The following is a 24,265-nucleotide window of genomic DNA, read 5'->3' on the forward strand; positions in this document are numbered from 1 at the left end:
AGAAGCAGGGGGTCCCGAAAAGCTCAAGGCCAGCAGCCAAGCCCCCGGCAGAGGGCTAGGCCCCAGGGCTGGCTCATCATGCACTAGTTGACCATGAAGAGAGGCCACTTGAACAGCCTCCTGTTCCTTACCTTGGCCCAGCCTGGAGCCAGTGATGGCCTCTTTGGCACTCCCAAAGCCCAGCTCTCGGCAGACCACGCTGGCAGCCACCAGGTCCCACTTGTCGTCGCAGATGGTACCCCATTCTCCATTCTTCAGCACCTCCACACGGCCCTCCCCGATGTTGGCACCACCTCTCAGCCGCACCAGGGGTTGCTGGGGAGACACATGGCTGCTGAGCGGAGAAGCTGAGGCATGGTTCAGCTGGCAGTAGCAGGAGGCACGCTACCCACCCCCTATCTTGCCCCTCCCCAGCCCATGTAGTCTAGGAGCTGAAACTGTGCCTGATGTGTGTGTGTGTGTGTGTGTGTGTGTTGGGGGAGAAGGGTTATGCTCATTCTCGGGTAAGCAAGCTCCCTTTGCAGCCCTTTCATGGAGCTTTGTCCTGGAGCACTAGGGGGCCCATTAGGGATCCTCATCCATTTGTCATTCGCCGTGACACAAGCGAATTGTTTCATTCTCCTCTCCCCTCATCACCTGGCCCCATGCCTGGCTCAAGGACCTTACCATCAGCACTTTCCTCCACTTTGTCAGCCCAGAACCTCAAACTTTAGAGCTACAGAAAGACACTTCTACCCCCAGGAGTCTGCAGAGTCCAGATGGCATCATCATCCTGCCTTGCTTGTAACAGAGCCCTGAGGGGCAGCCTCATGGGGAGCCTCCTGGGTACTAAACAGATTCTGCAATGATTCTGCTTTGCACACCAATGAAAGGCAGCAGGGACAAAGGTAATGGAAAGACAGAACACTAGAAAGTGGGGTCTTAGCAGAGCTAATAAGGCCATGACTTAAAGAACAGAGTCTGCCAGGGTCTGGAGAGCCTCACAGCAGTTAAGACCCACATCCATTCTGGAGCGGGGCTCACACACAACCCCGTTCCTGCTCCTGCCTCCCCTAATTCTACCATCTAAACTGCACTCCACATCCAATTCTGCCTGATTCTACAAAAGATCCATCCCCACCAGATATGCAGAGAAGGGTGGGACTACAGTTTAAATACTCGTGTACGTGCTCAGTGGCAGCTGGGAAACCTTAATCACCTTATGGGATTGATTTAATTGCATAGGAGGAAAACCCACTCTCTACCAGCTTCTTGACCCCACAGAATTACTTATGAAATGAGAGCTGGGTCACTTGACTCTGTCTGCCCACACAACCCGGCTTGCATCGGTTTTGGTGTGTGTACGTGGGGGGAGCCCAGAAGGCTTCCAGGCCCTGAGTTATTGCTGATGCTTATTTGGCCGAACACAGAGACGGAAGGGTAACTGCAGCAATTAGACAAGACTCGCGTTCTGCCTGGCCTATGCTTCCCTCAGCTTGTGACTCTGTCACCACCACCCCCACCCCCTGGATGGCCTGGATGAGGCTTGGCTAGCTGGAGGTGGTGTTTTTCAAGCATTTATGTACACCAGCCACCTTGAGGGACAAGGCATTATATAAGAACCTTGTTGCTCCATCTTCTAGCCGAGGTTCCCGTTCAGCTACCTCTCTCTTCCCCACCAACTGCATCTCGTGTCTGGCCAGCTGTCTGGCCATGCTGGGATGGGGCACTGGACCTCACCCAGGTTTACCAGCCCCCAGGGACTGCTCTGACCTGGCACTAGGGGGAGAAGAAAAGACGGACGGGGTGGGCGCAAAGCACTCAGTGGCTTCAGGCATCAATATTCTAGCTTTAAAAAACAAAACAAAGCTGCTGGCTCTTTTCTGTAGATCCGTGACCTCCCACTCCCACCATCTTTCTGCCCAAGCTCTCTAGCTGGAGGCCAGGCTCCCTCCCACCCAGTGGATGGCCCACACTAAGTGGAGGCAGAGTATCAAATAACCTCGCCCCAGCCCAGCAGTGGCCAGGCAGAGAGTCAGCTGGCCCTGGAGGAGAGAAAGAAAGAAACCAAGGGAAACTGTGATGTAAGGCTCTCCCTTGCTTTTCTTTTTTTATTGGTTTGGTATGAACTTGATTCCTTTGCTTTAAACCACACAGTAGAAGAATTCCAAAACAGTAGGACAGACGAGAACAGTTCAGAGGCTGAGGCTGTGAAAAGGATGTGTGCCTCCCAATCACGTAGCAGGGGAGGGTAAGGCAGGGTGGGATGGGGACTACAGGGTGGCTTGTTTGGAGAGGGCCCAAAACAATGCTGTCCAAGTATGCCTGTGCTGCCTGGCTGCATGCATGTGATGGTGTGACCACATCTGTGCACTGCAGTCACCTGTGTGAGGGAACTGGGGAGGCAGGGCCAACCCACCCACAGGTGCTGCACCGCAGAAGTGCCAGGCAAGTAGTCCAGGTAGTTCCCATACCCTCTGGTTGATGGCTGGAATCATATCACTCCTTTTACTTCTTTCATTTAAGACTTTGTCTTTTATCAAAATATACCACCCCAGCCTAGGAGGGGGCATCCAACATGGTCTATCACTCTCTTGCCCTGGCTCCCCTTTTCCATTTGATAAGTGTTATCACATCCTTTCCAAGAGCGGGTCTTCAGGTATTGATGGAGGAAATCAGATTAGAGAGGGCAGAAGGGAACATGGAAGGGGAAACAGGGAGAGGGGGGGACAAGCCATAGATGGCGCTGGCTCTGTTAACAGAACGAAACCCACCAGGTTTGGGGAGCTGTGGTCCTGGGTAGGAATTCTGGTCCGCTCACCTTCTGCTACTCCCACCCCACCGCCTGGACCTGACCAATACCCCAGCTGCCCCCATGGGGCCTCTCTCCCTCCTTTGGTCCCTCTTACCCCTGACTTGGGCCCCATTTCTCCTTAGAGCTGACTTTGAACTCACCCTGCCAAGGGGATTACTAAGTACCAAGGTGTTGTCTGGCATGGGGCAGCATTCCCCAATGAATGATCAAATGCCTCTCCTACCCCTCCCTCTCCTCTTCCCATGCACTAGCCCCAGTTTCTAGCCCCATATTAGCAGTTTCTAAAACATACAAACCACGGCAATCCTTCAGTGGATATATGGGGTGGGGGGAAGAATAGGAAAAAGAAAAGCTAACTGCCTTTTAACAGTTATGGTTGGAAGACATGGTAGTGCACTTTGTGTTTTCCAGAGGATGGGTCAAGCCTGCACATGGTTGGGAAAATTCACTCTTCCTATGAAGTCAGTTGAAATGGGGGTGTTAATTTATATAAGCCAATGTACATTTACAGTGAATACACTCACACACATGCACTCACACACATATACGCTCATACACACATATGCTCATACACACACATATACACTCACACACATAAACACCCACACACACACTCATACACGTTCATACATACACTCATATATACACTCACACACTCATACACACACACTCACAAAGGTACTGGTTCACATAAGTCTAAGTAAATTTTCATTTTCTATCTTGCTCAAAGCTTTTTAAAGTTTTTATCCTTTCTGTTGCAGGATAAACTAAAACATGTTTCAAAACACCTGTAGCTGATTTCATGTGCTTTTGAGAATTGTATCATGTGGTCAACAGTTCCAAAACTATTTTTTTCTTTGGGAAATGTGCAGGAGCATAAGGCCCCTGCCGGCCCATCCCCTCCATCCTGTACTCTGGGTCAGCAAATAGCGCACCAGGAACCAGCGATGGCTGATCGTAAGGTGTTCTCCTCCTTCCAGCTATGTGTCCTCCACAGAGGGGGACTCCAGTCTCAGAGAGTAAAGAAATAACGGTGGAAGGACAGGCGGTGGTGATGCTGATTTGTGGCAGGGGCCCACCTGCTCATCACGCCCTGGAGGTAGCCTCTACTCGTGAGCCTGGCCCTGCCAGGTGCCTAGGCAGACTAGACACTGCCTTTCTGCCCTCTAGGGGCATAGTCTCAGATGCGGCTGGCTCTCCTCACTTTCTCCTGAGGGTCCCCTTAGCCCTCCCCCAGGTGCCAAGTGGACACACTACCTGCCCATCCTCACCTCTGGTTTGTAGGCTTTCCGGAATCTTGAGGGGCCATCGAAGCTGAAGGCCTGGCCGGGCACACAGCTCACCACAGCAGGCAGCCCATTCTCACATGTGACGTTTTTCACGGGGTCCTGTGACACCTGGGTGCCCAACTTACAGCTGGAGATGTGAGCCTCCGTGCCTTTGCAGTCCATGGAATACGGCCAGTAGCGCTGCTTCCTTCTGGAGGCAAACATTCTGCAGGGGGAGGCAGGGAGGGAGGAAGCAGGTGACCAGGGCACCATGGCATCCACTCCTCACGCTTTCCACAAACATGCACTGGGCCAGCCAATGCATGCGGGAGCTAGGCTTCCTTCACAGAGCTCTCCTGCCTTCTATTCTACAAGCACTTACTGATCACCTAGCCTATGCTGGCAGGACCCTGGGGGGACAGGATCCAAAAGAGGTAGACAGGACTCCCTGCCCTCAAGCAGATTATAATCCAGGCAAGAAAGGACTAACACAGTATAGTAAAATAATAATAAAAGTCTATAAATATGAAATGCAAAAAGGTATCAGTTCTAAACAGGATGAGAGAAGGATGGGAGCCCTGTGGGCTGGCATGATGAAGGGCGACTGCACAGAAGAGGAGGATCTGAGCTGGGTCTTGAATGATGGGGAGAACCTGGAAGGGAGGAAGGCAGGGAGGACATCGGTCTTCTCATGCTGCCACAGCCCTTTGGGGACTATGTGCGTGTCCCTGCTTGCAGAACCCAGTGAGATGTCAGAGAGAATGCAGACAGCATTACTGCCAGCTGTCCAGTGGTGAGTCCTCCCAGGCAGGTTGACCCCTGGAGCAGACAAAAACTGCATCCCTGTTGGTCAAGCAGACCTGGAAGTAGATGCTTTGTCTCAGAGTGAATGGGATGTGAACACAGAGGAGGGACAAATCCTACAGACACCATTGTCCTCTTTCCTTAACCAAAAATTGAGACTCATAACAATTGTAGTCTACCTGTGGGCACAATGACACAGAATATTTCAAATAAGGACTAGCCTGGAAAATTCAGGATGTATGCTCACCAAAGAGCCCCTGGGGGGCGCAAATGGCTAACGCAATCAGCTGCTAACTGAAAGGTTGGGGATTTTAGTCCACCCAGAGGTGCCTTGGAAGAAAGGCCTGGAGATCTACCTGCAATAAATTGGCCATTGAAAACTCTATGGAGCACAGTTCTACTCTGACACACATGAGGTCATCATAAGTTAGAGTTGACACCCCAGCAATTGGTTTTGATTTTTATGCTCATCATAGCTACAACCTAGAGCACAGAACTATATAAAAAAAACTATTAATAACCCAAGAACCACTGCCCTCCCACTTCCAGTAAGGCCTCTGCACTTGGAAATGTAACCTACAGCTTGTTACCCATGACACCCCCACATCTGAGCTAGAGAACACTCTGGGGATACCAGCTGGGAAAGCAATGGTGGAATCTCACTAGTCTGCACGTGGTACAGGAAAATCCTTTTGCTTCCAGCTTTCAGTTAACACTGCCCTCTCCCAGGGAACAGATGTACTCAGCTCTTAATGCAGAGCAAAGCACCCACAGCAAACACAGAGCTGCCCAAAGATGACGCTGCTTCCTTTCTGAGGCAGCCCTGCTTCCCTCTTACATCAGCTCACAGGAATGTGCTGTGACCCACTACAGGCATCCATCAGGGAGCGCCCGCCCCTCCTCCAGCCCAGCCACCGATTCACTCAGGACAGGCCCCGTGGTGCGGACGTGAGGAGCTGGGGAGGATGAGTGGACAGCCCACTCCAGGCCTGGTGACTGGGGGTTACTGGAGATGGTAGGAGCCTTTGGCCAAGCAGGAAATCGGCTTGGGAAAGAGGTGTCTAGGCCTATGGCTGCGTAGCAGAAAGAACACTGAGATGGACTGAGTCAGCTCAAAATGAAAAGTCCTAATGGTTTTCTACCAGGCAAGGGTGAAGCCAGGATTTGAGGCGCCCTGAAGCTTAGACAAAGAGCCCTGGTGGCACAATGGCTAAGCATTTGGCTGCTAACCACAAGGTAGGCGGTTCAAACCCACCAATGGCTCTGCAAAAGAAAGACCTGGCAATATGCTCCCATAAAGATTACAGCCTAGGAAACCCTATGGGGCAGCTCTACTCTGTCCTATAGGGTTGCCATGAGTTGAAATTGACTGGACGGCATACAACAAACAACAATGAAGTTTAGATAATATTGGAATCCTGCTTTAAGAAAAAAATATATGAATACAAATACTCCTCTGCCCCAGGGATGGGGCCCTGAAGCTTAAACTCAATTTCAAGGCACTTCCACAGCTCTCCAGCCCACAGCAGTCAAGCTCCAGAGCAAAGCCGGGGCATGAGAGAGAGAGCAGCCCTAAGTGAGAGCCCCTGGCTTCACTCTTGGGAGAATCTGTGGATGCAGAGGCCTCCACAGCACAGCGGATAACCCTCAGGGGAGCAGAGGCTCTAAGAAGAGTTGAGTCGCCAGCCCCGGAGAGTAACTGAGGCTGATGAGAAGCCACCAGACCTTCAGGTTAGCCAAGGGAGCCAGCATCAGAAAGGCTGTGAGGAGGCCCCAAGGGTAGAGGGGCCATCTTCACTGCCCAGGTGAATTTCTGAGGCTGAGAAGTCCTTCAGGGCCCTCAGTGGATGCATGGAGATTACCAACCCCCAGTCCAGGAGGAGAATGACTTTTGAAACACTTTCCTTCCTGGAGTGGGTGGTGCTTTGCTGGGAGGCCACTTCTCACGGTTGAGGATGTGATGTCAGCAACAGCAGGGACAGACTGCAGGAAGGGTGAAAGGGAAATCGGAAAAGATGCAACCAGAAGCCAGGATTGAAGCGGCATTGATTCAGGGACCGCACAGGGTGCTGACCCTCCCTTGGCTTCCAGGCCTCTGTTGTCCTCAACTTCCTGAGCAGGGCCCACTGCTAACCCCCTCCACAGGCCGCCCCAGTTCTCTGACTTGAGAGCAAGCCCCGTGGGTGGAGTGGAAAGGCATGAGCTTCAGTGAGGATCAGAGCTGGGACAGGGTATGAAGGTGGAGGCAGCAGAGAGAAGAGCTCTCGCCCGGAGACGGCAGTGAGACTCCCCTGAGTCCGCTGCCCTTAGGCCTTGGTTTCCTCCTGTCCAGACTGAGAGGCTTGGACTGGGTGGTCTCTAAGGCCTCAGTCTGCTGAGTCTTTCTCTTTGCTAACAACTTGGTCCACCCGCTGCCATCTCAGCCCCTAACAGCGCAAGGCACGGAACCTCTGTCTAGTGCACCTTTCTCTTTTGGGCCACGGGCAGGTCCAGCTCTCAGCTGAGTCCTAGATACCAACATAAAATGTCAGAGACAAGCTGAAAAGTTTTCCCACCCGCCTTCCTGCCCCCGCTGTCTGTCGGGAGGAGGAGCTGGTTTCCAGCAGCATCTGTTAATCACCTCACATCTCAGCAGAGGACCCTGGTCTTGGATGCCTCCCAGCCTTCGAAGCCTTTCCTGCCCTGCTTGGAAAAGGCAAAGCCACAGACGCGGGGGTGGGAGGAGGGGTTTCAAACCCAGCACGTGAGAGGATTACATGGGGCCGAGCTGCAGACACTGGGTCTGAGATCAGGTCTGCTCCTCAAACTCAGGAAAAGAACTCTGGACGTCCGCAGTCGGGAAACAGTTTTCAAACACCTGAACCAGCTGCATGCTGCCCGCCTAGGCAGGACAGGGCTAGAGGCGGCCTTGATGGTCCCAGGGACACTCCCTGAGCCTAGCCACGGACTGAGCTCAGAGCAGCTGCCAGGCTGGGGGGCTCCGGTCGAGCCAGCCATGTAGGAAGCTTGTCAGGAGAGGGTGTTTGCTTTTCTTGGCTGCCAGAGGGTAGGAAAAGCTGAGCAGATGTCACAAGGGAAGGAATTAACCAGCTGCTGGGAGATTCTCCAAAGTGTTCAGAGGATGGGGACTCCTGGTGCAAACAGGAAGGTCTGGTCCCTGTCTGGGGCAGAACAGGGGTGGGAACCACCACTGTGATCATTCCAGAGGTCTAGTGGGGCCTGCCTGGCTGGGAGGGGGCAGCTCTGCTGGCAGCACTCCCACATGGTGGGCTGGGGGCTCTGATCAAAGCCTAATGGGGCTTAGTTGCATCAGGCCAAGGCTCAGGTAGGGCCCAGGGAGGGATGTGCCAAGCCCTGTGTCCCCAAGAACCAGAGGGAGAGTTGGGGCTTGAACCCAGGTCCTTTGACTTTGAAGCCACCTCTCTTTCCACATGCTTCCTTTGACTTAAAAGAAAAAGAAGGTGGGGTTGAGAGGCTATACTTTTTAGGAGTGCTTACCCTGTAGCTGGATCACCTGTGTCTGAGTTATAGCTCTCCACGTACTAATTGCATTAACTCTCTCGGATTTAGTTTCCTCAACTTTAAACCAGAACCCTATTTCGTAGTGTTGTGAGGATGAAATGGCCAAGAGCAGTGTCTGGCACATGGTAAACACTCAATAAACACTGTTGTTGTTAGGCGCCATCAGGTCGGCTCTGACTCATAGTGACCTTATATATAACAGAACGAAACTTTGCCCGGTCCTGCGCCACCCTCACAATCATGGCTATATTTGAGCCCATCATTGCAGCCACAATAAGCATTAGCTGTGGAGTCCTTGTGGCGCAGTGGTTAAGAGCTCAGCTGCTAACCAAAACGTCAGCAGTTCAGATCCACCAGCTGCTCCTTGGAAAACCTATGGGGCAGTTCTACTCTGGCCTATAGGGTCGCTATGAGTTGGAATCGACCCGATGGTAATGGTTTTTTTTTTTTTTTAATCATTATTGCCATTATTAAGGGGAGTCAGGGAGAGCTTACTACCAATCAAGTAAATTCCCTCTACCCCCTTGTCACTGTGCCTAAAATTCCTTCACTGGATGTCCCTTGGGTCAAATTACCCTAAGTTCATTATGATCTGCCCCTCCTCAGAGATATTACCCTTGGAAACCATAGCAATATTGTAAAATTTAATTGGGATTTGTTAAACTGCAATGAATTTATCGGTTTCTCAATTACCTAACAATTGCTGAAATTTCCTGATTTCTCAGAACAGTAGTTTGCTCACGGCAAGTAAATGTTTCTTTTTAAGTTGGTGATAGGTCTGCCCAGACTTGGTATTGTCCTTTTCCAGCCTACCCAGCCACTGAGCTCTCTGTGAGCCCTGAGAGGTGAGATTTTCTGGGCTGGTAGCACTTTGCACTTCACCTCTGCCTTAACCCTGACCTCATTCTACTCTAACCGTTTGTTTAGGGTCTGTCTCCCCAGCAGAAGTGTGAGTTCCTTAAAGGGAAGGACTGCATCTCCATGGCCTTTAAACATGGAGCCTGGCCTGCCGTAGGCGCCTGCGTAGGCTTGCTGAATGAACGCCAGCTGGCCTGTCTGTGGCCAGTGTAGCGAGGACTCACCTCTGCATACAGCCCACTCTTTTTACAAGGCAGGGTGTGATGGTTAATTTTCTGTGTCATCTTGGCTAGGCTATGGTTCTCAGTGGTTTGGCCAAGTAGCAGACTAATTGCTATTCCATAATGTAATCTAGTGCAATGTAATCAATCAATCGAGTTCCTTAGGGTATGTTCTGCTTCCAGACTATAAAGAGATATTTTGGCAGAAATCACTCTCTTTCCTCTCTGCACTCTTCCTGTCGCCTGACCTGTGGATTTAGGACTTGTCAGCCCCTCATAATCCCTTGAGTCAGCCAGAGTCTCCAGCCCAGTGTCTGATCTATAGATTTTTAGACTTGCCAGCACCCCCATAATCCTGGGAGCCAATCCCTTGGAGTAAATCTCTCTCTCTCTCTTTTTCTCTCACTATCTCTCTCCTCTTTCTCTCTCTCTCTGTATATATATATATATGTTGTTATTGTTGTTGTTAGGTGCCATCGAGTTGATTCCAATACATAGCAACCCTGTAGGACAGAGTAGAACTGCCCCGTAGGGTTTTCTCGGCTGGTGGCACAGTGGTTAAATGCTTAGCTGCTAACCAAAAGGTTGGTAGTTTGAATCCACCGGCTGCTCCTTGGAAACCCTATGGGGTAGTTCTACTCTGTCCTATAGGGTCGCTATGAATCGGAATTGCCTTGATGGCAACCACTATATATATATATATATACATACTGGTTCTGTTTCTCTAGAGAACCCTAAGACAGCAGGGCAAGAGCCCAGGAAACCACCAGCTTCCACGCAGCCCTCTTACTTGTACACTTTGGTGTTGTACGTCTTTTCCCCAGGGAAGCCAAACATGCCACAGACCACGTGGGAGTTCTGGGCCGTCCAGTGTTTGTCACAGATCTGCTTCCAGGTCTTGCCCTCCTTCACCTCCACGTAGCCCTCTGTCACCGGGGTGCGCTTGCGGTAGGCTGAAAGGATGGCTCGGATCCGGATGTCCTCCACCTGGATATTCATGTTCTGGGAAGAGGGAGGCATGGAAGAAGAGGGATTACTTTCCTGGTCTGGCCGTGGAGAGGCACCAATTGACACATCCCTTTTCAGTGACCACAGGCCTGTGCTCTGCTCACCCACCTCAGCTCGACACTCTGGACAAGTACACAGGAGCAGACAGTAACCAAGCCACAGTCACAGTGCTGCGTTGTAGGAGGCACTTGGGTAGTGTGGCTGCAAGGATCTTCAGAGGGGAGTGGGTGTGCTCTGGAGCAGTCAGAGAAGATGTGGAGGACTCTTGGCCCTTCTCCGACATCATGGAGGACTCCCGGAGCCTCTTTCTCCAACATTCTGCCAAAGAACCTGGAGAGCAGAGGACCAGCAGCCTCTTCCCTCAGGAGTCTCAAAGTAAGAGCACAAGAGAGAAGTGCTCTTTAGATTTTCATTTTTTATATTAGAAAGAATCCACATTGTGTGTTTTACTCTAAAGCAGGTGTGTACCGTGTGTGTGTGTCCCACTAATCTGTAAGTAAGACTGAAGTTTCAGACAGACTGAAGTTCAGCTTGGTGGTGCCACATTGCTTACTACCTGATACACCCAGGGGTAGGCACTGCTCAGTTTGAAAATCCCAAAGACATAGGGCTTGGAGAGGAAGTGGGGAAAGAAGCAGCACAGGCTATGTGTGAGGCATGTTGTGTGCAGGACCCAGGCCTGCCTAGAAGTGAGGCGCATCCTGGGGGCTAGTGCGAAGTGGGGTTGGGTACCATCCTTTGGCCATAGCTAGGAAAGGAAGGATTCTGAATGACTTAAGCCTATTGGAAACCCATCTTTCTGTGGCAGTGAATGAAAGAGAAGCAGGGGTAGCTGGTAGAGGGGGGATAAAGGAGCGGAAGGATTAACTGACAGGAGCCTGAGGAGGAAGAAGTGAAGCAGCTGAGGGGGTGAGAGAGAGGAAGGTGCCTGCTTCACTGCCATGTGAGCTCTTTCCTCTCCTCAGACACTGAGCTGGAATGTCCCAGCACCACATCCAGGCCTCAGAGTCCCAGGGATTGTGCAGGAGAAGTTGCCTCAAGAGGCCAAGTTGGAAGAGAAGAATATGGAGTATCCTGGAGGTATGATGATACTCTTTATGCTTTTCCAAGTCACACCCAATGGACTTCCAGATACTATTGAACCTCCTTCCTGGCTCTTTCACCTCCAGTGCCTCCTCTTTCTGACACTGCCACTGCCCTAATGGGGCCATCTCCAGTTCTTGCAATGGTCCCTCACCGAGTTCATGCCTCCATCTCTCACCCTTCATCTTCCACAGGGCTGGCTACCAAAGACCTCTTTCTAAAATACAAAGGTAACATTGTCCCTTGGCTGGCTACTCTTTGCCTATATAAGCAAACCAGTTGCCATCAAGTCAGTTCCAACTCACGGCGACCCCATGTGTGCAGAGTAGAACTGTGTTCCACAGGGTTTTCATGGCTATGACCTTCAGAAGCAGACTGCTTTTCTTCCAAGGTACCTCTGGGTGGGTTCAAACTGCCAACCTTTCGGTCAGTAGCCAAGTGCTTAACCGTGTGCACCACCCAGGGATTCCTTTGCCTGTATACCAAAACAACAACAACAAAAAAAAAAACTATCAAACCCCTTGCCATTGAGTCAATTCCAACTCATAGCGACCCTATAGGAGAGAGTAGAACTGCCCCATAGGGTTTCCAAGGAGCAGTTGGTGGATTCGAACTGCCGACCATTTGGTTAGCAGCCAAGCTCTTAACCACTGTGCCTGTACAGTAGTGCCCAAATTACTTAGCAAGGTACTCAAGGACTACCAAGAGGCAGGGGAGTGTCGGAGACCCAGTGTGAGAAAACACTCTGAGGCCCACAGTGAGAAAGGTGTGCACGGGGCCCGAGAGGGAGGGTGGGGCTGGTCAGAGTGGGGCTGGCAAGGAGGAATCCAGAGACCTGAGGGCCTCAAGCCCCTGTCCAGCCAGGATGCAAATGAACCACGAGGTTGAACAGAACCATTATCTGGGTGCCCAGGGATTTATGTCTCCTTGCCACTGGCTCCAGTGTTCAAAGCTAGGCCCGGTTTCACAAGTCCTGCAAGATGGTGGAAAATATGTGGGCTCAGAGGGATGGTATTTGGCCCTGGTGGCCTTTCCACGCAGAGCGGAAGGAAAGCCGCCAGTGGCAGGGTTATGTTTTCTAGTCTGGGTCCTGGATCTTTTACAGCCCCCATTCAGGACACAGGACCCGTGCCACCAAGACACATGGACAGGGGATTGCCAAGAAAGGGCCTGAGGTCTAACCCTGCCCTGGGCCAGCCCCCTTCTGCCTCTTCCCACAGCAGGAAGCAGGGTTGGAATTCCAGTGTGTAATGTGTAATGCAGAACAGGAAAATTACTGCTGTGTAACATCAGCCCTGTGGCTTCACAGGAGGGAGGCAGGTGGGCTGGGCCAACTTTATTAATTCACAGAGCCTTTCCCTAATAGCAATGAGTCGGAATCAACTTGACGGCAAGGGGTTTGCTTTTCTGGTTTCCCTAACAGTACCTCCACTGCTGTGGGGCAGCAGCGCAGCCTCTCTGAATAGGAGCCGTGAACCTCAGCACTCTGGCTGACGCAGGAGGAAAGGCCCTGCTGGGGGAGCTCAGTAGACCCCGCCAGGAAGGGCCGTGCTGGCCACAGAGCCTGAATCCAGCACACACGCAGCCCAACAACTGAAGCATCCTGCTTCCGCCCCTGTCTTAAGGCAGGTCAGGGTTCCCTCAGCAGAAATATGACCGGAAGGTGGAGCCAAACGAGCTCCAGGATGCAGAAAATGAGATCTGGGGGAGAGAAAGGGCTAAAGCTCAGGCATCACTGTCTTTGTTCTACCACCAACTCACTGTGCATACGTGCGCATGCATATCTCTGGGTCTGTGTGCGTCCGTGTTTGTGTGCACTGGGGTGTGTGTCGGTATAGGTGCCTCTGTGTATGCATCTGAGAGTCATGTGTGTCTCTATATGTCTGTGTGTGTCTGAGTGTGTGTGTATATCTCTGTGTGGAGTGTGTCTGTGTGAGTTTGTGCATGACAGTGACAGAGTTGTGTGTATGTGTATATGTGTCACGTATGTCTGCGTGTGTGTGGAGTGTGTGTCTGTATTTCTGTGTCTGTCATAGAGGAAAGGTTAAGAGGGACTTGTTCCCTTTAAAACCTTAGGGAAACAGGGTAGGCTTTGTATTTGCTGTTCCTTCAAAACGAAATGTCTTCTTCTCTTCTCTGTCCATGGAACCAAATCCTTCCCATTCTGTAAGGTCCAAATTCCACCTCATTCATTCATCCAACAAATATTCACTGAACACAAGACAGATACGGTATCTCCCCTCCATGAGCTTCCTGCCTACATTCCCACCCCAGTGCCTATCTCTTCTCTGAATAATAATGACTATGATGGCCATCATTTACCCATTTATCAAATACCAGTTAATTACACACCAGGCTCTGTGCTAAGAACTTTACATCCATTACCTCACTCCATTTGCACAACAATTCATGAGACAGCTAATGTTATACCCATTTTACAGGTGAAAAAAACCAAAAAAAAACTTGCCAAGATTTTGCAACTTATCCAAGTTTACACAGCCAGTAAATAGGTAAACAAGAATGAAAACTGAGTCGTGTCTCCAAGCCCATGCTCCAAGCTTGTAGCCACGTTTCTGACAGCAGTCCTCGCCCTCACTGCCCATGCCCTGTATAACGCCTGGTATTGGGATTGAACTGCTTCCTTTCCCTCAACAACTCTGTAAAACCAGAGGGGAGGGGGCCTGGGACTGAAGACTTCTGGGTGGTCCCTTCAGGGCCTGCCGGGGGCTGTGCACATGTAAGTCCACTGTGCACCCCGCCCAGAGGAGCGTGAGCCAGAACAGAGTGGGGCGGCCCCAGTACGTGAGCGGAGAGCTATGCTCCCTGCGGCTCTTGTCCTTGGGCCAGTGGAGCAGCAGGGAAATCCTTGGCGGTGCACAGCAGTGCTCACTGCTCGCTTGCTAGCTTATATAGGCTGCTCAGAGACCTCTTTGTAGGAAAACACTAATATGCACATAACTTCCCTCCTTACTTCACTGCTGTGGAATCCCTTCCATAACCACAAGTGCTGGGATTGTCTTTTTCAGAAATTCAATCCCAAAAGAGGATAGAAGGTTTGAAACATTAAAATACATGCACATTTTTTTTTTTTAATGAAAGGATCTCTAGACTTGCTAGTTTTAAATTAAGCCTGATAGTCCAGGAGATGATAAAACATCTAGCAAATTTTTAAATTAAAATTAAGGCCTGAATGCTGTCTCTCTTGCCAGAGACAAATAGTGTACCCAAATAGGCTTCCAAAGGGCTTCCCTCCAAAGAATTCACAGAACCTTCTGGACTTATCCTATTGGTCCTCATCACACCCCCAGGGAGGGCCTGAGACCATGGGAGTGACTTATCTATTTCCAAAAGGAAAAACTAACTCACAGCAAGGCAAGGGATTGCCCTGCTCCATGTACTGGGTTGGGGGACAGAAAAGCTGGGGAGGAGCACTGGGGCTCAGATTCCCCAGGCTTATGCCCGAACGACATTTAAAATTTGCAGCATCTGTGAATGACTTGCAAATTCCAGAATGTGACAGTCTGGGGCTATTGCCAATGAGGAAAAAAATCACCAGTTTTGAAAGTCTAGCTGAATATTGCATCAGGGAAAGATACAGGGGAAGGCAAGGCAAGAAAGCAAACAAGACTACAAGAATCTACTCTACATTTGATCTAAAAGCTCAGCGCTACACAACTTTGCAAAAGCCAGATCTTAGCCCCATAATCCTTCTCCTTCCCTCCATTCTGGAGTTTGTCATTTACTGTCAGGCCAGGCCTTTCCATCTAAGAAGTCACACTTGGAGCTGTGTTGGGGTGGGAGGGCCACGGTGGGAGAAGCACACTATTATGTCAACATCCCAACTAGAATGTGCAGACTGGTGAGTTCTACAAACGCTTGCCCACTTAGCATGCCCCGTCCTTCTATTGCTAAGAAATCCCCTGTCTTGTTCTCAAAGCCCTTAGCTTTCTTCACTCCACAGCTATTGAAAAAATCGTCTTCCAGATACAGGCGCATTTTTCTAACTGCCAGTTTGCCACCTTCCTTAGAACCTCAAACAAACACATCCAAGATGTGCTCAATTTTTCCTCATTTCACATAGTGAGGCTCCTGCTAGTCCGGCCTTCCAGACTAAAAACCTCTTTCTTCCTCACTCTTGTAGTATTCAGCCCCAGCAATACTTTTTCTGTCCTTCCATCACCTTTCCTTTCCAATCTCACTTCTATTTTCCAGTCCAGCATGAAAGCAAGAGAAAGGTGTTATCTTTCTGTCCTCTCATTCAGACCCTGTGCTGTCTCCTCATCACTGGTCTAGTCACTGATCCAATCCACTCACACACTGCCAACACATCCATCCACTTTGACCCTTGTTTATTCATGTGTCTTGCTCAAAACCTTCTCGAGGCTCCCAGTGTGTACAGAATCAAGTTCAGACTACTTAGGCTCCCAGTCAAGAGTCTCTCTGATCTGGCCAGACCTGCCTTTCCAATCTCGTTTCCTCCCTTTCCCTTTCCCAACCAGGAAGCTCCTTTTACTGCCATCCAAACATCACTCTTTTAACCCCATCATCGAACCACTCCCTGAAATTCTCTCTTCTGTCTTGTCTATCAAATCTTACCAACTCTCAAGAGCAATTTCTTCCATTCATTCATTCAAAAATACTTGTTGAATGTTACTATTTTCCAGGCACTAGCACAGGTAATGGGGCACTGGTGGTTCAGTGGTAGAATTCTCACCTTCCATTCAGGAAACCTGGGTTTGATTCCCTCATGCACAGTCACCACCCTTTTGTCACTGGAGGCTTACATGTTGCTGTGATGCTGAACAGGTTTCAGCAAAGTTTCCAGTCTAAGACAGACGAAGAAGAAAGGCCTGGCAATCTACTTCTGAAAATCAGCCAATGAAAACCCTATGGATCACAATGGTCCAATCTACAACCGATGATGGGGATGGCACAGGACCAGACAATGTGTCATTTCATCATTCATGGGGTCGCCATGAGTCGGGGTTGGCAGCTAACATGGCAGCTAACAACAGCAGCACAGGTGACAATAGCATAGACCCTAGGATACAAAGGTGAACCAGATATGCAAGTTCCTTGCTGTCATGAGGCTCCTATTCCAGTGGGGAGGAGAGAGCACCGCCTCCTCCTCAAACCCTCTCCCTTCCCTGCCAATTATCTTATCCACTAAGATTTAGATTTGCTTTCTTCTTTATTCCTCTAGCATCTGCTTTCTGAGTCACTTGTTTAGTCCCTGGCTTATATTAACTAACTCATACTAATATTTATCTTTCCACATGTTTTTGCCACCCGATTGGACTGTGAGTTGCTCAAGGGTCAAAGTGTGACTTATTCATTTTTGTATTACCCACATCTCCTAGTGCCAGACACATAGAAGGTCCTCAAATATGTATTTTTTTTTAATATATTTTGTTGTTGTTGAGAATATACACAGCAAAACATACACCAATTCAACTGTTTCTACACATACAATTCAGTGATATTGATTACATTCTTCGAGTTGTGCAACCATTCTCACCTTCCTTTTCTGAGTTTTTCCTCCCGCATAAACATAAACTCACTGCCCCCTAAAGTTCTTATCTAATATTTGAAGTTGCTGTTGTCACTTTAATCCCATATAGATAGTTCTGAAAAAAGCATAATGCTCAAGGTAGACATTTTTACTAGTTTAGCTAAATTATTGTTTGGTTTTAAGAAGACTTCAAGGGATATTTTTGGTTTAAGTTTTAAATATTATCTCAGGCAAAGAGTTTCAGGGGTTCACACAACCCCCATGGCTCCAGAAAGTCTGGAGTCCATAAGAATTTTAAATTCTGTTCTGCATTTCCCCCCTTTTGATTAGGATTCTTCTATAGAATCTTTGATCAAAATGTTCAGTAATGGTAGTTGGCCACATCCAGTTCTTCTGGTCTTATGGCAAAGGGGCAGTTGTTAATGGAAGCAAGTAACTACATATTCCATATCCTACTTCTATTCCTGACTCTCCTTCTTCCTCTCTTACTCCAAGTGAATAGAGACCAGATGTTATGCCTTGGATGACCACTTGCAAGCTTTTAAAACCCCAGGCACTACACAACAAACTAGGAAGTAGAATAGAAGCACTGAACACATTCTTAGGCCAATTAACTGGCATGTCCCGTGAAACCATCATCCTAAACCTCCAAACCAAAGAACCAAATCCCCTAAAATATTTTTGAATGAACCAATAACAATCTTAAAAATCCAGCAGTTCAGCCTAGATATAAATGTTGGATTCCCAAGCCAAAAAGTTAATAAAGACTCTTTATTCTTTGTTTAATGCAAAATAAACAGCTAGTTAGTCCCTGCCTCTTTTCATAATATAAGCACTACTTGGGTGACTTCTGCACTTTGTACAATAATTCTCTTGCTCCTTGAGCTATTTAACACTCCCCTCCCCTTTGAAAACTGAAGCTAGTAAACAGTTGTTCAGCTAAACTAAAAGCTGAATTAAAACATGATTCTCAGCACACATTTAGATGGTTTAGCCAAGTGTGTATTATCTGTGAACAGTATCAGGCAAGTTTAATGAGTCTTTAGAAGAGTCTGACAGCCCTGTAATTAGCCCTTTTTGATTCAGCAAATCGGGAATTCATAGTTTAAGAATCTGCCTGTAACATTCTTTAGCCTGTGACTTTCGACTGGGTCAGAGGATAAAAGAGAGAGAGGGAAGGAATTTCAGCTATTTCTGTTCTTCAGATCTGGGTGATGGAGACCACTTGGGGCAAGGGGGCTGGGGTGGTGGTGGGCATGGAAAACTGAGGTCATGCTGAAGCCACAACGGGAAAATGCCGTAGTCTGTCTGGCCCTGGTCTTATAAATCAAGAACTTTACACCACTGCCAGAAACTTGAATGCTCTCTGTGTCATTTTCCAACCTGACAGCACTTGGGTAGGTAACAGGCTTCTTTTTTGTGAACAGGCAAGCCCTGCTGTGCACAGGAAGCTGGCAGGACACCTGCTTCAGCAACTGTCCCTCTGACCCAGTAGTTCTGTCCAGCCCTGGCAGGGAGGCTGAGGCCACAGACCAGGGAAGTCGTGGGCCAGGCCAGGTCGTCCATCACACATCCCAGTGGTATACCTGCTGCTTCTCCTTCAGAGCAATCATCACGACAAAAATGAAGTCATTATTTGTGACACTGTGTTTCTCTACTAGTAGCTGGTAAGCTCTAGGAGGCTAGGACTGTGCATTTTATCAGTCCTTATCTCTCCAGAGCCTAGCATAGGGTTTAGTGCTCAACTGAAATGTATTGAGTGAATGAACAAGTCAACAGATGAATCATCCAGATGTCTTAGCAACCGATTCATAGGGGTGGGTTGCAGGAATGCCTCAGCTTTGGCTACCTAGCATGGCTGATGTGACTCAAAAGCACTCAGACCCACTGGAGACCCAGACTGGACACCACCAGCCCCAAACTAGCCATGTCACAGGCCTCCCTACAGAATGAACTGGCCCAACCAGGGCAAAGAGATGCTCTCTCCAGCCCAGCTCAAGCCTCCCCACTTCCTCCATAGGGCATCCCTCCCACTGCCCTCTCCTCATTAATCTCTCCCTTCTCCAAACTGCCATACAATTAACTGCCCAAACGACACTGTTCGATTACATACTCTTCATTCATTTACTTCATCTAAAAAATAATTATAATGTTATGTATTCATTTATTTAATCTAACAAATAAGTATGTTAATTATTTAATTTATCTCACACATAATTATATTGGTATTTAAACTTTTCAAAGAGTTTCACGTACAAGAACCTGGGCAGGAGCCAGGTTCCTAGATGTTCTAGGATATGCCCAATTACAAAAATTGTGCTCTGTTATCCCCATAAATAGCCTTTTGCTTTTCAGACTCTGTGACTCATTGTTAGTTTGGAAAATAGGTCACCTTACAACCACTTCTCCTGTGTCCCTTGCAGTGGTGCCTGGCGTGCCCTGAACATACACAGGCTCTTAACACAGAGAACCATGGAATGTCAGAGCCAGGCATGATCTTATACATTCTTTTGTCCAAGTTCCCTGTAATCTGGAAGAGCTGCATCTAATTGTCCAGCTTGACAGTGAAGCGAGTCTGAGAATTCGGAGGCTGTGGGCTTTAACTATAGCTCTTTACTCTGATAGATAGATAGATGGTAGATAGATGATAGATAGATAATGATAGACAGATAGATAGACAGACAGATAGATAGTTAGATGATAGATAGATAGATAGATGCAGTTGAGTCCACTCCAACTCATGGTGACTTTATGTCCAACAGAAAGAAACACTGAAATTGCCTGGTCCTGCATCATCCTTATGATCATTGGCATCAGCGGCAGATTATCCAATATGCAAAGTAAGCACGGGCTTTCTTGTGCTTTCTTACTAATCTGTAGTGAACAAAATTTCACATCAAAGATGTGGGGAAACCCATGTGAAATTGTTCACTACAGATGATCTGGTAAGCAAGGTAAGCACCGTGCGTACCTTGCCTATTGGATAATCCCCCACCCCCACCCCCGGCCTGCATGTTCAAGTTCATTGTTGCAGCTGCTGTGCCAGTCCATCTCACTGAGGGTCTCCCTCACCCTCACTGGCCCTCTACTTCACCAAATATGATATCCTCCTCTAGTGATTGATCCCTCCTGATGACATCCAAAGCAAGCAAGTCAAACAATATTCTGTTGTCATCAGTAAGGTTTTCATTGGCTAGTTTTTGGAAGTAGATCACCAGGCCTTTCTCCCTAGTCTATCTTAGTCTAGAAGCTTTGCTGAAACCTGTCCACCACGAGTGACCCTGCCAGTATTTGAAATACTGGTGGCATAGCTTCCAGCATCACAACAACACATAAGCCACCACAGTACAACAAACTGAGTCCGGTACAAATTGTCCACTTGCTACCATTTCTCTTCCCACCACGGAGGGAAACTCCTCCAGGTCTCCTGTAGCCACCGGAGGAAGGGGATTTATATTTAGGCTTGGAGGGACCACCACCTTCTAAATCGCACAGAGATGAAAGCAGACCCCCTTTCTTTCCTAAACCACCCTAGTGCAATCTGTTGCAATTATACTTTGGTGGGGGACTAAAGTCCTGGCAGGGAAATGCTCAGACCTTTCTGGAGTTAATTATTTCTGCGAAGGCTCCAGGCCTCCACCCTCAGCAGCCCCCAAATGCTGACAGATACGGCTGCTGCTGGGAGGGCAACCTTGAAGCATCTGGCAGCTGAATGTGACTAATAAAGTCCTGGACTCCTGGAATTTAAAAAATGCACAACAGCCACAGGCCCTGTGGTTGACAGAAGAAAGGGCTTTTTCAGGTCTCAGCATCCTCCCAGAAGGATGTGAGGAGAGCACAGGGTAGGGTAGGTAGCACAGATGAAAGTTAAATGGGCTTCTCCTCATTGCCGCTCTATCCTTACTGCCCCTTAAGATTTCCTGGGCTGCCTACTGTCAATAAAGGAGAAACTGAGGCTCAGAGGCCACTGAGTGCATATGTGACACCTAAATCTCACAGCCTGGGAATTTCCAATTGGTTCTGGCAACCTAATTGCCTTATGCAAAATAGGGTTAAAAACGGGTAGGAAAGTAGGTGGGGTCGGGTAGGGAGTGAAGGAAAGAAAAGACCTGTATGTTCCCTGGTCTAACAACACATAAACCCAGCCACAGGCATTTCTATGAGCACGTTACATAGCAACGTGCAAAACAGCCAGTGCATGGAGGTTTGCTCAGAAGGGCATTTGGATTTATAATCTCTCCTTATCTAATGCTTTTTCCACCTTGTCCACTCACCACAGAGACAGGAAACAAAGCCTCTCAATTTGAGTCTCTGAAATCCTGGGAGGTTTGGTCAGGGCTCTGTTTTCTGAGTTTAAAAAGAGCCGTTCACTTGGAACCAACTGTATTTCACATTTTATTATTTGCTGCTGCTTACCCCCTTTTAGGAAGGTCTTGAGGATTAACCTAAGAATTATTTTCCTTATTTCCAGCCAAATCTTTGTTTTAGAATGGGGTGTCCAGAGACCCAATAAGGGGATATACAGCAGCAAATCCAAGTCTCCACCACGACTGGAACCCAGGGGTCCTGCTTCCATCTCTGGGGTCCAAAACTTAGAATGTGCAACGAGATGTGACAGTACAGCGGTGTCAGAAAAGGGCAGAGCTGAGATCCTCCTGATTAACTTCCTGGATGGAATGAACCAGCAGTGGTGAGTCAGTGGTAGTGCTAACCTATGGCAGCACTTCAGAGTCTGCAAAGCACTCTTATAGAAACCATCGGATTCCCCTACAGAATAATTCAAGCTACCTTGTAAATGATGAGTGCAGGCTGCGCCACTCTGGTGGAGAAACCATTGCTCCTCTGGCTTACAGCCTGTCCTACGCATCTGAAAGAAGAGAATGGACTCGTCCAGTGTTTTGTCTTCTAGGTAACAGGTAGCTCAGGGTCAAAACATGTGAAATCTCCTTTGGCGGGATCATTCATATGAAGGAGATGTACTTTTCCTTCCTCTAAAAGGGAATTTATCATGTGTCAAGGAGTCCCCACAGATGCCCCAAACAGGCGTAGGAGTCTCCTAAAACACAGTTAGCTCATCAAGTGAAATTCCATCAGCCAGTCTGCAGAGCTTACTGACTCATGTCTCTGGAATCCCAGAGTGGGATGAACTTGATCTAAACTGATGCACAGTTTTCTTCCAGTCGCAGCTTGGGGAATTCTAGTGCACTCTGGAGAAGGTAATGCAGGTCATCTCTAATGGTCCATGATGTCCCTAGTCTCCAGAAGTCATCAAGGGTGAATGTTACAGAGCTGGGCCAACGCTCCGGCAGAGTAGGCATGGGAAGAGATAGAGATGTCCTCATCCTTTCATTGACCCTGTCCTTTATGCTTGGAGTCACAAGACATGGAGAATGCATTAACTTTTAGAAATGACTTAAAAGTGAACTGACACTTCACTTTTGACCACTTTTGAATTTACTGGCAAGAATTCCTCCCCAAACTGGGGGAAGTTGCAGAGGGCTTTGGCTCTTAGATTTTGATGTGGAAGAATGCGGGCACAAAGTCTGCAGGTGCTTTGAAGACCATGGCCCACAAGGGGCCATAAAATAAGCTAGGAGTGAGCCCGAGCACACACACTAGTCTGCATCCCTTCACCATGAGATCTGTGTTCCAGAGTCACACAATGATGTTAACTCACAAAAACCAGCAGTGAGCACCCCTTGCACAGAGTGGTTGCATTTTCATAAACACAGAGTAACAGGGGAATCTTAAACCATGGTAATCACCTAATCCCAATTCCTTCCCCACATAGGAATCAGGCTGAAATTGTCCTGGCAGGAGGTCATCCAGTTCCTGCTTGAACTTTTCCAGAGACAAGGAGCTCACCACTAACTGGGTATCTAGGCTAGGTTCTCTAGAGAAGTAAAACCAGTGAAGCATATAAATATACAGAAAGACTTATAGCAAGGAAATGGCTTATGTGGTTGTAGAGGCTGGAAAGTCCCAAGTCCGTGGGTCAGGCTGGAGGCTTCTCCTGACTCACATAGCTGCAGCAGCTGGCAAACCCAAGATTGGCAGATCAGGCAGCAAGCCTCAGGCTCACAGCCTGTGGAGGCTAATGAATCCCAAGATTTAGAGGTAAGTTGCTAGCTCAAGTCCCAAGAACCAGAGGTCAGATGAACAGGAGCCAGTCGCAGGACCCAGAGTGAGCAAAAGCCATTGAGCTTTGCCAGAAAGTCCACCTATATTGGATGCAAGCCACACCCTCAAGGAAACTCCCTTTCAACTGATTGGATGCTTATAATAGATTTCATCATGTAGATGATTACATTATATCAGATCTCATTATGGAGGTGATTACATCATTACATAGCTGCCAAACTAAATCATAACTGCCAAACCACTTGAGAATCACGGCCCAGCCAAGTTGACACACAACCTTAACCATTACACTGAGGTAGCCCAATCCATTGTGGGGCAGCTCTATGTGTTACAAAGTTTTCACACTGAGCGGAACTCTACCTCCCATTTACCTTCTCATCAATCTTAGTTTCTGGAGTTAGAATAAATCGTAAATATTCATCTCCATGATAGTACTTTAAATATTTGAAGAGAACCAACATGTCTCCCCCTATGTCTCTTTTCTTGAACAAAGTATCTTCAGTTCTTCATTTGATATGGTTTCCAGACCTGTCTCCATCCTAGTGGCCCCTCCTCATGTGACCTGGTGAAGAGATGGCCCCAGCATAATGTTCTTGGTCCAAAAAGTGCTGAGTTTAGGGAAATAATTCTGCTATCAGTGCAGCAGTTTTTTAGCAGCCATGTCATACTCTTGGCTCAGACTGAGCTTTTAGTCAGCCAGCCCCTCTCAAAAATTTTGTATAATCTCTGCTTTTCAATTATTCTCCCTGGCCCGCACTCTTATGGTTGATTTTTTTCCCTAAAGTTTAATAAAGGACTTTATATTTATCCCTAATATGTTATGGTTTGATTCTACAATTTTATATTCCATCAATGCCTCCTAGTTTTGTATCTCCTATGCATTTTATCAGTACACATTTTACTCTCCATCCAAATTTCTGATGCATGATGGGGAGTAAGGAGCAGAGCTCTAGAGTGCATCATTAGAGACCAGTGTGTTCACACTAATGAATAAACTGTCCTTCCTGGGTATCATTAGTCAGTACGATGACTCCACCTAACTGTATGTCCACCA

The 24,265-nt window shown here is 48.3% G+C and overlaps 1 protein-coding gene across 3 annotated transcripts in view; it reads right to left on the bottom strand.

The window, feature by feature from the left end:
* LOXL2 (lysyl oxidase like 2) overlaps positions 1-24,265 on the bottom strand; it is a 74,728-nt gene that overhangs the window by 39,211 nt on the left and 11,252 nt on the right. For 2 of the 3 annotated variants that reach the window (XM_004382156.1, XM_023736690.1), the window contains exons 3-5: positions 10,258-10,469; positions 4,066-4,288; positions 132-315 (exon numbers count right to left, since the gene is read on the bottom strand). In XM_004382156.1, coding sequence (XP_004382213.1) covers positions 132-315; positions 4,066-4,288; positions 10,258-10,469 — 619 coding nt within the window. The remainder of the gene's footprint in view (positions 1-131; positions 316-4,065; positions 4,289-10,257; positions 10,470-24,265) is intronic. The other variant, XM_023736692.1, reaches the window with a different exon arrangement.

Source organism: Trichechus manatus, unplaced genomic scaffold (genome assembly GCF_000243295.1).
Source record: "Trichechus manatus latirostris isolate Lorelei unplaced genomic scaffold, TriManLat1.0 scaffold00090, whole genome shotgun sequence".
In the NCBI taxonomy this organism is placed as follows: domain Eukaryota; kingdom Metazoa; phylum Chordata; class Mammalia; order Sirenia; family Trichechidae; genus Trichechus; species Trichechus manatus.